Source organism: Sceloporus undulatus, chromosome 4 (assembly GCF_019175285.1).
Source record: "Sceloporus undulatus isolate JIND9_A2432 ecotype Alabama chromosome 4, SceUnd_v1.1, whole genome shotgun sequence".
In the NCBI taxonomy this organism is placed as follows: Eukaryota; Metazoa; Chordata; class Lepidosauria; order Squamata; family Phrynosomatidae; genus Sceloporus; species Sceloporus undulatus.
The window spans coordinates 132,516,134-132,530,603 of NC_056525.1; the positions used below are offsets into that span (position 1 = coordinate 132,516,134).

The following is a 14,470-nucleotide window of genomic DNA, read 5'->3' on the forward strand; positions in this document are numbered from 1 at the left end:
ATTTTGCTAAAATGTTTATAGAAATTAGTATAAAAATCTAAATTAAAGTGATAATAAAATATATAGTATATAATAATTCTTATTATAGTCCAATATATAAGAAGGAAACGTTATCTGAGTATTAAAAATGTATAAATGTTATGTTTGTCAGTCATTTCTCTTACAATTACTGTATGTCACAATTTTGAACAGGATTTTGGCAACAATATTTTGTCATTTGTTTCATTTGCATTTTTAGCTCCTGAAAGTTACAAAATTCTCATATCAGGACATTTATAAACAAGGAAAATCTGGCTATGGTGCTGGGGATGGGATGCTGATTTGGTCCAGGAGCAACCAACAGATCAGTTTCTGATTGCTGGGGAAAAAGAGCCACTAGGCAAGGCACAAAGGACCACCAGACCCAGGAATCATAAAAAAATACTGCAAGGACACAACTGGCTAAGAAGTTTATTAAGGCCACCAGGGAAATTGAAATGTGTGGATGTTAGGCACGTGTTGGTCTGGACACCCTTCATAAGGAATTCTAGCAAAAGAATGACCAGTTATGTGTAACTGATGTCCAAAAGGCACATGGAAAAAGACACTCTTTCCCTAAAGAGCCATACAATTAAGTTAAAGTACATCTGCAGAAAAGACCTGCAATTTTGCAAACCTGCCATTATTTCCATTGTGAGGACATATGCAACATCTTTGTACATACTGGACTAGCTTTTTCTGTAGCGGAAATCAGCTGGGAATGAGTTTTAAGAAAAGGAAGAGGGAAATAGGGTGTACTTGGTAATAATTGAGTCGTATAATAAACGTAGTTTAGTAAACCATAAAGGTTCACAAACTGATTAGTATATCACTGATTAACATAAGAGCTAAAAGCATTCCTTATAGACACCTATGTGTGTGTACACACTACCTTTCTTTTCACCCTTTTATAAATTAGATATGTTATAAAATGCAAATCAAATGCTCTGTCATACAGAAAGAAGCAACATGATATTTATTCAGCATACAATTTGCATTTCTTATGGCGCGTGCGTGGGTTGTGTGCCTTTAAGTAATTTTTATACCTCTGTCAACCCTAAAGTGACCCTATCATGGGTTTTTTGGGGGCAACATTTGGTCAGAGATTTGCCACTGCTTTCCCCTGAGGCTGAAACCATGTAACTTGCCAAAGGTCACTAGTAGGTTTCATGGCCGAGCAAGAATCAATCCCTGGTCTCCAGAGTTATAGCCCAACACTCAAACCACTACACCACATTGGCTCTCTTCTTATGCAAGAATATTTGTTCATTCCAAAAACAAGCAGGCTATAATGCTGTATCAATAGAGAGCAATGCGCAAGATAACACTGGTCAAATGTATTTCAGACCTGAAGATATTAATCTTGTCCAATTTTAGGAAAAAGCACACAGCATTTTGTCCTCCACCTGAAAAATACCCTCCTGGGGCTACCCTACAGAAAACCAGTAGCATTCCTCTGACAACATGCTGACAATCCTTGGTCAAGATAAAAAAGATGAGGATCTAAGCAACTGATCTTCAGGTTAGGAAGAACAGTATTAAGAATCAGGGCTTGATACAACATGTTGAGCAAAAACTCAGAATCCTCCTGGGCAGAAGGACATATTAGTCAACATCCTGGCTCTTTTCCTCTTCTGTCACTGTACGTCAGCCATGAAGCTATAGCCAGAGTAACTACTCACTAATTAAGGAACACTACTCCTCTTTGCATATCCTCCCACCCTGAGGCCTTGCCATCAGCAACAGAACAATACACAGATTAACATGGCAATCACTCCTCCCTACCCTGGGTCACACAGTATGTATGTGTGTATGTGTGTACACACACACACACCCAACTCTCTTCCATGCCAGCATTCTCTGAAGATGCCAGCCACATATGCTGTCAAAATGTCAGGTATAAACTCTTCTAGAACATGGCCACATAGCCCAAAAACCCCACAAAAAACTGTAGGTCCATGGCATGAATGTCTAGTCATAACTGATGGTAGGGGGCAGTGCTCATCTCTATTACTAAATTGAAGAGCCAGTGTTGTCTGAGAACTACTCTGGTGCTCATATGGCCAGCATGACTGCACCGAACGCTTCCTTCCTACCGAAGTGGTACCTATTTATCTACTTGCATTTGCATGCTTTTGAACTGTTAGGTTGACAGAAGCTGGTACTAGTGACAGGAGCTAGTCATGTAGCATTTGGGCCTCGAACTGCCAACCTTCCAATCTTCTGATCATCAGAACTGGCATCTTAACCATTAAGCCACCACATCCCATGGTCATATACATACAGAATATTTTCAATTCAAATGCTAGTTCAATCTCTATGTGCATTTTCAAGAATGACACTCCAAGAATTAATTCCCATATCTTCTCTGCCACTGACCTAGTGCTTTTTGGTGTAGGGCAGGGAGATGATATCTGTAGCATATTCTAGGGCCAGACACTGGCCTCCAGACCTAGTGTTGTCCACCCCTGCAGCATACCCTATTGTCCATATACTTTAATTTTTCATTAAAAATGAAAACCAAGATTTTTAGGCTCTAACTAGTACTAGCTTCTGTATATTGTAGCACTTTGTAGCACTGAACTACAAAGTGAGTGTTGGGGGGGAGGAAGAGAGCAAAATGAAAGGAGTCAGAGGATGAATTGGCAGTAATACTGAAGAACTTAATCTGAATTTCCTATCAGAAATTGTATCAGAAACATGAGGCTTGCTGAACTTGGATTAATTCTAGAACCAAGACTTCTGTTCCTCCTGCACTTTTTACACTTCCCACTTTGAGTTTGTTCAGATGCAAATATGCATTATGGACAATGTACACTGTATAAGCTATTTTGCATTTGTGCCCTCTACCAAACCTTTACATCCATAGTAGCTCTGTGGAAAGAACATATAAAACAGAGCATCATTAGTGTAGCACAAGGCACAAAAATCTTTCTGACTGCAAAAAGCAAAGTTAACATACCAGTGGATTCCCCTTGTTTAATCTCTTCAGCAGTACGATCTATGAGGACATAGAGAGACCACACCACACAAGTGATAGCAATCACATGGAAAGTGACAGAGCACATGATCTTCCTTCGCTCACTAGGAGTCATCTGCAATTTCTCCCACTAGGCCAAAATACAGAAAACAGAACAAGGTTAGATCCTTTAAGGGGATTTTAGGACATCACAAAAGAGACACATTTCTTAGTATTTGTGTTGCTTCCAAGGCAATTAAGAATTATTAATACTAATGTTGAAGGGAACATTTATCACATCTATACTTTTAATAGCACACTGTCTGCAAAAAAAGTAATGAAGTAACTTGAGATAACAGACATTTTATATATGCTTCTGACCTCCACTTCCTCTAAGCTTCTTCCTTCCTTGTACTTACAGGCTCTGACAAAACCACATTTTGTCATTGTTGCAATCCAAGAAAATATCTACAAGATAGATCCTTTATTCCCTCAGAAAACTTTAGAATGTAGGAGGAAGGAAAGTATTATTAACCTTTATTTATGAAGCGCTGTAAATTTACACAGCGCTGTACATACAATCTTTTTAATTAGACGGTTCCCTGCCCTCGGGCTTACAATTGCTCAAGCATCTCTGCTAAGCAGTGGATTCCAGAAAGACCTCTACCATATCAACCTAGCACCAACGCTATTTCCTGTGACTTTGAAGTTAGCAGTTACAATATACTTTAAGATGTTGAAAGGGCAGCACTGATATCATCCAGGTAGTATTTACAGCAATCCTGGAAGACAGGCCAATTACATTATCCTCATCTTATATTATCTTTACAGTCAGCAGGAGACGATGTAATCCATTATTATTATTCACATGCTGACCTGAGGGCTAAAGTGAAGACAGAAGCTCATATCCCGCAGTCTTCGTATCCCTCTTCTATACACTTCATGTAAATACCTAAAGGAGTGTTCTGCAAATACATGTTTAGCAGTTCTCTCCAAAAGTTTCCGTCCCTGCACTAAATCAACAAATTAGATAGGAGCAGGGCAATTACATACAATGGAAGTATCTGCATAATAGGAGCTTTTGCTCAGACACAAACATGTCAAGGAGAGAGGCTATTCAGGTTATGTGACACCCAGTGAAGGGTTAGCTGTCACTGCCCTGCTCCCTCCACTCATTTGTACAACTCATGAGAAATGTCTGAAGAAGGGTTATCTCTTCATTTCTCTTGAATGCACACCTGCAGTGTGCCTCACATGCAGCTCCTCTTAACAAATGCAACACCTCTCTCACACACCTAGTTTCTCTCTGTTTCTGCAGCAGTGGCAGGCAGCGGCACCTCAAATACAGTCTAAAAGAGGCACCTCACACCCTCTGCAGTAGCAGTGATATCCACATACAAAAGCACTTCTTTTGGAACATCAACACCCACAGTAGAAGTACTCACAGTATGTCTCTGTGCAGGGGAAAAGTGCAGGTCACAGGTGCCCCCCAACCCATTTGTGACCCCCAAGACTTCAGGACCCTCTCATTTTTTAAAAAGCAAAGCAACACAGAAGATCATTCACTACAAAGACACAGGAAATGTGGTAGCTGAACTTTCTTTTCATCTCACAATCCACAAAATGGAGAAAACAAGCCCATCTGAAAGTCAATCGAAAATCATGTTAAAGAAGAAGCTGGAGGGAACTTCCAGTTTTCCTCTAGCTTTATTTTTGTTATCCTGTTGGGAAACGTGTTGGGGTGGACAGGGATAAAAACTGACCACTGTTGCTGGCACAGTTGCTCAGCACTGGTAGAGAGGAAGTGACCTCTATTTTTAAACCTCAGCAAGTCCACGTATCTTGTATGTCTTGGTGATATATCCAAATAAAGATTAACAGCTGCTTCAGATATATGTAATGTGAAATTCCTTGCAATTTAAGTGGCCCTGAGGGTTAATGAGAAAATACACAACTATTTATTTGCCCAACAATATAAGGCATTTGAGTATCAATGCTGTAACTTACTTTTCTCAATGGTTTCAGTTTGGTCTCCATGATGAATTCATATTTGCAGAGTTCACAGCAACGAGTGTCTGAGCTTTTGATCCACTGCTGCAGACAAGCCTGGTGCACAAAATTAAGACTTCCTGTGCAGTGACAGGGAGTGATTAGAGGGCTCTCATCATCTCCTTCACAATGGCATATCCTGTGTCAGGAGCATAACAATTTATTAAGAGAAAGGAAAAATGACCAGGACGCAAACTAAAAAAAACACCATACAGCTGAAAATCGGAACAGTATGAATGAAATATGTAACGTTGTGAGATCATGCATGGTGAGCCAGCACAGATCTCCAAGGCTGCAATTTTGCTTCCAATGAAATAATATAAAACTGCACAGCACAGACTAATGTAAGTAAACACAAGCACTAATTTAGCTCTTGAGATTTTCTATAGGCTCTAGTCCAGAGTCCAGTGCAGAGATGGGCAAAATATGACCCAGGAAGGCCCCTGCAATCTCAAGGCCTTTTTTGTAGACTTCAATTGTTTCACCTCAAGAAACTGGCCCACAGAACATTATAGAATACTCAAAGGGCACCATTCCTGGCTTTTTTCTAGTGATAGGCCAGCTTTGGCCTCAAGGCTTTTCTCAGAAATTGTCACTTCTGGTTTTGAAAAAGGTTTCTCTAGGACTAAAACAGGGGGGTGGTGTGGTGGGAATGGGGCCACGTGTTGTTACTGGTTACTGGTATTGTAATTTGCCAATTTCTTTGGTCAAAAACTTTGAGAGTTGGCAGAGGGGTGGGGCTAGGTTCTCTGATCCTGGAAGTTGCCCACTCCTGGCCAAAAAGAAAACAGGTACCTAAAAGGCAAAAGAATTACATTTTGCATCATCTTGATAAGAGATCAGTGGTACTTATTGTAGTACTTTCCAGGACATAAACATGCTTATTCGGTCAAAAGAAAACGACATTTCTATAGAGAATAATTTAACTGAAATCATTACTGAATTCTACAACACTATGGGAACCAAATAAGTACGTTTTAAAATGCTAAAAATGTCATTAAAATGTCACTAAAGGATGGGGTTGAAATCAGTCCTAATTAATTTTCTCAACAAAATTTCTGGATACTAACTTGTGCTTGGCTGTTAGAAAAAAAAATCTCAGCTTGAATTCATTTTAGTTGATATGCCCCAGTGTAGTCTACATTCAGTGTAGAATGTTCCCTGTCCTCGAGAGGTTTCCTTTTATCTACTTCTACTACTACTACTACTACTCCCACTACTTCAGAGACCAGTTGATTATGCAACTCCATGAATCAGACTCCTTCAAGGAAATACACCAAAGTTCTGTTGACAGCAGGACTGAGATCATCATTCAAAATATCTGTTCCTATCAGAAGAGTTGGGTTACACCTCATTTCAAAGGAAAGGTATTAAATGCTACTACTATCCCAGTGAAATATTATAGGAAAAATGGTGGCTACCCAAGCTGACATCACTAGAAATGACAATTTTTTTTCAACCCCTTACAGAAAACTACTATTTCCACCACCATGATAAATGACCATTTATGTTCACTTTTGCCACCCTGACAAAACTTTCCACCCAAATCTTCCAAAACAGCCCCCTGCATTTGCTATCTTTAAAAAGGTCATAAAGTGAAGAAAGCTAAGCACTCATAAACTCAAGAGAGAATACCTTTGGCCCTATACTGCAAGCCTTTAAGCCACGTTGCACGTGACCCTCACAAACTGTTTGAAGGGGAGAGGACAAATTGCAGCAAGGAAAAAAGTGTGTGAATCCTGCTGCATACAGGAAAGAGTAGGTGTGGTTCCTTAGATCCAAGCCAAATTTCTCAAAACCATAGTTTATATAGCTGAAAATCCTGGGAAGCAATGGTCATCATGGGTAAAAAGCATCTTTCAGATACAGGTCTGAAGTGGTCATTCATATGTTTAAACTGATTTTCTTAAGATACTTATAGGTTAACTGTTGAAAAGGGGAAAAATTGATACAAGTTTTCAAACAGCAACTCTGATTGTATGCTTAAAACAGTATCAGTAAGATGAGAGAGCAGCTCGCTCTTCAAATTGCACATATTAAAGCAAGCAAGCAAGAATGGAAACACAAGGAACATAGCATTTGCCACAAAACTGGGAGGGAGTAGAAGAAAGTGGTTCCCCGTAAACCAACCTGCAAGCATCCCCAGATATGGATACGGGGGAGAGTGGGGAAAATTTTTCTGACAAAGGAGAAGGAGAGTCTAGGTCACTATCCTTTTCAACTGAACAAAGTGGTGCCCGCAGCTCTGCAATTTTCAGTCTCACAGAGGAACTGTCCTCAAAGACATCATCATCTCCCATGTCATCTGAACAGAAACCTGTGCTCTCTACTATCACACTGGGTGATTTCTTTGGTTGGAGGCAGCTTGAGTAGTTATCCAATTCATGACTGCTTACACTGGAGCTATGAGAGAAGGAGAAAAGGCAGTGCAGCAGTTTTTTACTTCGGGACAATTCGCTGTCACACTTGTCCTCCAGGAGAGGAACGTGTACTGCACTGTGGATAGCACTAGCCCCAGAAGTGCTCAAGTAATTTGTAGAAAGTGACTGGAAATAGGAGAGTTTGGAATTATTAAAAGTAAAGGGCCTGAGGTTGAACGGTTTCTTCTCTTTGTGATAAAATGTGTTAAGCCTTAAACACTGCTCCTGAGTTTGTGTCAGTTTGCCTTCTGAACATGTTCGTTCCACGTAGCTAAAGCTTTGAGTTGTGCTCTGAGCCTTCTGGTCCATATCACTGAGAGACTTGGAGAATTTCAGAGCTTGGGTAGTTTTTCCATTCTTAGACTTGAGACCATGGACACAATCATGCTCATGGAGGTCTTTCTTGGAAGCCTGCACCGTATTCTGACAGATTATTGTCACAGTGGACCCTTGAGTCAAAGAATTCTGGCAGACAGGATTTTTCAAGACAACAGCAGATTGCACTGGACTGTGATGACAACATTCAGAATACACTGCACTGGAACTGCATGCAGAACAGTGGAATAAAAGCACATAAAGTAAAAACAATTATTAAAAAGGAATGCATACAATAATGTGAAGAAATGACAATTTCAGCAAGTGTGGGGATAGCAAACAGCAAGCAGAACAGAAGTTGCAAACAGCAGCATGAAACAGATTAAGTTAAAATGGTGGCATGATGCATATGATGCAATGCATGTTATGCCTATGTCTTTAAAGCAGGGCTGGACAAAGGCATCCCTCCAGATGTTACTGGAGACTCATCCCCACCATTTCCTACCACTGAGTGAGTTGGCCAAGAGAGATGGGAGCTGCATACCACTAATACCTGGAGAGATGCACTTTGCCCACTCTTGCTTTAAATGTATGTGTGCCTATACAGGCACATAAGGGAATGCCACTCAAAACACAACATGTATAGGGAAAGGCTGCTGAACTCTTCTCCTATGTGCTTACTCTCCCTCCAAAAATATTTCACTCTAGCTGCTATGGGACTCCATTAGGAAAAATAATGTCTAGGGGTACAAAGGAAAGGCTCTGAACACAGTTTCTACCCACAGACCCTGTTTGATCTGTTGTGCTTTAAAATGATCTCAGAGTGCCTGCATTGTTTTCAGTTTATAGGACACTGATACGATATGTAATGTACCCTACAGGTTGTGCTACCCTAACATCAAGTTAGTATTACATGCCAAAGTCTTCTACTGTTCAGTGCACCTTTTGGATGGGGAGGGATGTGTGGGGGGGTCCTGGAAAGCCTATTTCTAAGATTATTTTTTCTAAACTTGCATTTAAAAAAAAAACTGCATATTCTAAGAGTGACATGATTAGGATAACTGTCTTGCAGAACCTTGTAGTCTGTGTATCTGATACTTGACATGACGAAGATGTACACGTGTAGACATCTTCTGTAGTATTTCATTGCAATGACACAGCCACTATTTTACCTGCAGATGTCCTGACTGGTTGGTGTGACAGATGTCTGAGAGAAACTACGAGGAGCAGAAATAGAGGCTGAACTGCCAGTCTGCAAGAAAAATAATAATCAGGCTTTCAGATAAGTTTGACTGAGACTTTACATGTAACATTAAAATTCCTGTATCATGGTAGCATATATGAAGAAAGACTCTAGTGCATCTTTTATAGTGTGCTATAGATAAGTGACTGCTTTGTAAAGACACTATTTTGTATTTTGCTGTAAATGTTGAACCTCAGTGTTCTGTGGGCAAAAAACAACTATGGTAGTTCTGAAAACTTGAGGTTCATTCAGCATTGAGCTATACTACATAAAGAAACTCTTTGTATGGATCTACAATGAATACAGCACCTGAGTGCTTGAAACTACCTAATCAAATGGCCCATCATACTGTTCTATTTTTCCTTGCAAGTAATTATTGACTTTTGGATTTAAATGCAATGCCATTGTGGGTAATATATGTTCAAGTTCTCAAAGTGAATTGCTTCTACTACTCTTATCAACCTTTGTCAACAAAAGGTGTTTGCCTGCATCCATTGTCTCTCTCAAATGTCACTGAGTTAAACTTAAGATCTAAAAAGTACTGTGGGCATAACATATCACAATTGCCTGGACAGAAGAATTCAAAACAAATGGGTCTCTTTATATTACAGAATTGGGAATTCAGTAAAAACAGTGCTAAATATGCTCATATGTAAGTTCCATCTTAATTGGACTAACAATACATTTCTATGCATGTTTACTTGAATGCAAATCTCAATGCATTTAATAGGGTTTAAGCTGGTCTAGAACTGCAGTTTAAATCATCCGCCACAGCTTTATAAACCTTCCCAGGGGCATCTTTCTGCTTTATTTGTCCTATCACTAAGAGAGACTAAGCTAGGCTATCTTTGTGACTGTGTTCTGCATGTAGAATGCTCTATAAACAGAGTTCTACATTTATTTATTTTTGGCCTAGTTTAAGGTGCACTGCATTTATGTTTTGAAATTATGTTCTGTTGTTGTGAAGATTATTCTGTTCTAATTTTAATTGGCTGTTTTGATATGAATTGTTTTTCCATCCCATTTTGGTCAAAAGGGGAGATATAAATCCAATAAAACAAAAGAAATGTTAAATTGTATATCTCCTTTGATGCTGTAGGTGATTCATGAATATTTTTAACAATATCAACAATCACAATAATGTTGGTGCTGCCACTATTACTAAACACACAAATAGCATAGATTTTGTATAATAGGAATACGTATATTTCTTCATTCCCTCTCACACACTTGTTCTTGAACTTTGGCAAGATCACAGGTTAATAACAGATTATTAAGAGTGGTAAGTAGCTTACTGTGAAGGAGTTAATTTCTTTATTTTACATGCTACCTTTGTGGTGCCAAGGTGGCACTACCTAAATCTCTCAATACCTTTCACTCTTGTTCACTGTGTGCCACCACTGCCATCAGTTTGTCAAGAGGATGGCAACTATCCCACCAGCTTGCCACCTAATTTGTGATGCGACATTTGAACTCAGTTCTCACCTCTATTGCCACCTACACTAGAACTCTCTCTAGATGTCAGCCCTCTGGGCCTCTTATACCCCGCCACCTTCAGTTATTCATTGACAGTTATTCAGTGACAGCCATACACCCACTTTATGATGTATCTCAAACCTAACAGACTTTCCTATCTATTGGTAGCATTTTGAATGTGTTTCTTTAACCACTTCAGACAACTGCTTGAACAAACAATAGGACTTTATTTACAAATCTGGTTGAATTCAGTGTCTTTCTTAGAGGATAGCATTCAAGATAGACAGTGTATAAATACTTTAGTAGTTACATGGTTTAGTAACTTCTTTTGCTTATCTTTGTAATTGTTTGTTTATAGCCTTATAAATGTTCCTTTACAGTCTAAGGTTTCACTGAAACTTTATCTATCTTCTGTATCTTTTAATGCTTCTGGCTATCTGTGACTCCACTAGTCACCAAGCACTTTATCTCCCACAGGATACTATCACAACAATTTAATTAAGAACTTTTCTCGTCCCTATCTCAGGTACCTAAAAACCCTTTCCCACTGCCCCTCACAGCAGCCTAATCTTGCCTCAGTGGCTCTTAACCCTTCAGAGTACAATAAACATCTCCCCTAACATGGATACATAAGCCTCCCTCAATCTCCTTGGCTGTTAACCCCATCGAGTTCAATAAAACTCTTCCCTAACTAACTTCAAATATGCCTCTGCTTCTCTTTTTATACTCGCTCCTGGGAGTAGCCTCCACCTTTCCTAGCTTAAGTCTCGTTGGCTGTTCCCAACATTGTAATCTGCCTGCGTTCTCTCTACAGCTTGGTCTCACCGCAATCATTAATCATAAACCTGGTTTTCTTGAAAAATAAAACCTCTTGTTGGATTTCAGCTCTCAGAAGCCCCAAACAGCAGGGTCATTAGTCAGATATTCTAGGATTCTTAGTTCAACAACAATGGGAAACCCAAATTTGAGAATCAACAAATTTTCCTAATTTATATACAGTCAACCCTCCTTATCCACAGATGAGAAAGGGGCAGATATCCTCAATCCTCAATCCATGGATTTTTTATCCACAGATTCAAGCACTCCAAAAAAGTATAAATTTCCAATAGCAAACCTTGACTTTCTATTTTATATAATGGACACCATTTTGCTCTGCCAATATATGTAAAGGGATTTGAGCATCCACAGATTTTGTTATGCACGGGGAGTCCTGGAACCAAATCCCAGAGAATAACAAGGGCCTGGTAGAGACTGGATCTATGCACCGGCCTGGGGTTGAAAGTAGAGTTCGGGAGAGCGGAGTGTCCACATGCTCCCAAGCCCTACTCCGTGCCATCTTGGTGCGCCACCATTTCCACAGCACATGCAACGGTGACATGCTTCATGCACCGCATCCAAATGGTGTGGTACACAAAGAATGTCACAGCTCCACTCCAGGGCGCTTATGGTACCTCGGCAGCAGCGGAGAAAGGAGCCGCGTTTCACAGCTCCTTTTTCCAGGTGCATCGTTGCCGCGCCGTTTGGTTGGGGCAGCCATGATCTAGGGGAGAAAGGAGCGGCCTCTATGTGTCCCTTTCTCCTCATCTGTACAGCCCCAAGGTTCCACTGTACTACAGTTTTAATGTGCTCTTCCAGATTTTACCCGAAACACACACACACAAACCATTTTTCAATACATTGTAATTAATTACTGCTTTTTGGTGGGTGATACAGTCAGGAAATCAGAAGAAGATTAGGAACAGGAAGGGCTGCTATGAAAGAACTAGACAAAATTCTAAATTGCAAAGCTATACAGCTGAACATTAAAGTTAGGATTGTTCAAGCCATTGTATTCCCTATTACCATGTATGGCTGTGAGAGCTAGACAGTGAACAAAGCAGATAGGAAGAAAATTAATTCATTTGAGATGTAGTGCTGGAGAAGAGTACTGAGGATACTATGGTGCGTTACAGACCGCCGAAAAGCAGCGGCCTGCACCCGCCCCTTTCCCCACCGGATCAGGGTCTCAGTGGCCAGAGCGGCAGCCACTGAGGCCCCGATCCACCGCTTTCCAGGCCACTTCCCTGCAGCCTGGAAAGGGGTGTCCTTGGGGCTTGAAGCCCCAAGGACACCCCGCATCGGCGGGGAGGAGGAGAAAGGGACTGCTTGGCCCCTTTCTCCTCTGCGTCGCTGGGCACAGCCATCTAAAGGCTGCGCCCAGCGACACAAACCTGGAAAGAGCTTCGAAACAGAGCTCCTTCCGGGGCCGCGGAAAGGGCACACTATGCGCCCTCACACGGCCCCACTACATCACAACCGTGCCGCCCCGTTTAGAGGTGGCGCAGTCATGACGTAGTAATGGCGGCAGCTGTGTGGAACGGCCGCTGCCATTTTGTGCGTGCTCTGCGCGTCCTAGGTTGGGAGCGTCCAGAAAGGACAGCCCTTTGTAACCCTAGCATGCGCGGAGCGCACACTTTTAGGCCCATCTGTAACGGGCCTATGAACAGCTAAAAAGACTAGCAAAAGAGTCCTTGAACAGATCAAGCCTGAATTGAGGTTGTCACATTTTAGCCACATAATGAAAAAGCATGACTCATTAAAACAGACAATGCTAGTGGGATAGGTGGAGAAAAATAGAAGGAGAGGAAGGCCACATGCCAGATGGATAGACTCAACCAGAGAAACCATGGGCCTAAGCGTACAGGACCTGAGCAGACAGGTGGAGGACAGGGGGTCTTGGAGATGTCTCATTCACAGTGTCGCCATGAGTTGAGATCAACTTGAAAGCAGCTAAAACAACAATACAGTATTTGCAACAATAGAGTAGGAAGTGAATAATCTAAATAGTAATGAAAATATTTTTAAATGCTACTCAGGAACAGTTATTTTGGCTACTTCAAACCAATAATAGTCTTTAATGCAAAGGATGATAGAAAATTACTCTTTCAATGTAATATGCATATATAACCATTCTATAATTCTATATAACCATTATATAATTATATAATTCTATATAACTATATAATTCTATATGACCATTATATATTCAGCATTACACAAAAATAATTTATACTTTTCTGCTACTGCTGGCCAAGCTCACTGGCATCTTCACAATTAGAAGGAGAAAAAAAAAAGCCCAGTTACCTTTGGGGTTTCTTAACCTCACATCAGTCCCAGCAGTGGGATTCAAAAAAATTAGTGCTACCAAACATGTTTATCTCTTTGGTGCTATGTATTATACAGTCAACATCACACCATCTTTCTCTGTTGCACACACATGTATACACAGTTTTAAGCATTGCTATATAGCTGTGGTTCTTCACCAGTGGTATGTGTACCACTAATGGAACACAGAACTATTCTAGGTGGGGGAGATGTTTATATTTTATAGCAATAAAAATTATTCCCACTAGTTCTAATGTATTCTTTAAAAAATTATATACTTTATATTTTACTTTTTGGTAGCAATAAAATCTATGCAAAAATATTACTGTGATTTTCCATTGATAATGTAATTATTTTTGTGTGTGTGTATATGCTTACTCTCAACAATACTATTGATTGGATTTATGTCCTTAAAAATTCACATGAATGACCAATATATCACCAGAATGCCAGTAAACTTAACATTCAAAGGAGAGAAAGAATTCCTCTTACTATCACAGTGAGACTTCAGATCCTTCGACAGATTGATTTGTGCGAATAAGACATGAAAGTCTAAAGACCAATGCTATGCATCATATGTTCCAAAAACAGAAAACTATTTGTTACCACTCAACCTTCTGAAATACAGAATTCCTCGGCTACATTCATGAATGCCATCAAATGCACAGAAACAATTTGAGGAACATCAATTAATTGTAATAAATGGAAGAGGGAATGGAGGTTGGCTGAAGCATTCTAAATAAATATTTTGTGTAAATTATGAGAAATAGGAATATGAAAAATAGTTAGGAAAACTAGAATTATTTATACTATACAGACAGTACAATTCTATAGAAGCCCCCTGCG

General features: G+C 40.1%; 1 protein-coding gene across 5 annotated transcripts in view; it reads right to left on the reverse strand.

Moving 5' to 3' along the window:
- Nucleotides 1–14,470, reverse strand: part of LOC121928441 — a 39,894-nt gene that overhangs the window by 4,545 nt on the left and 20,879 nt on the right. For 4 of the 5 annotated variants that reach the window (XM_042463135.1, XM_042463134.1, XM_042463133.1 and 1 more), the window contains 4 exons: nucleotides 8,934–9,013; nucleotides 7,157–7,990; nucleotides 4,985–5,165; nucleotides 2,981–3,128 (listed from right to left, as the gene is read on the reverse strand). In XM_042463135.1, coding sequence (XP_042319069.1) covers nucleotides 2,981–3,128; nucleotides 4,985–5,165; nucleotides 7,157–7,990; nucleotides 8,934–9,013 — 1,243 coding nt within the window. The remainder of the gene's footprint in view (nucleotides 1–2,980; nucleotides 3,129–4,984; nucleotides 5,166–7,156; nucleotides 7,991–8,933; nucleotides 9,014–14,470) is intronic. The other variant, XM_042463136.1, reaches the window with a different exon arrangement.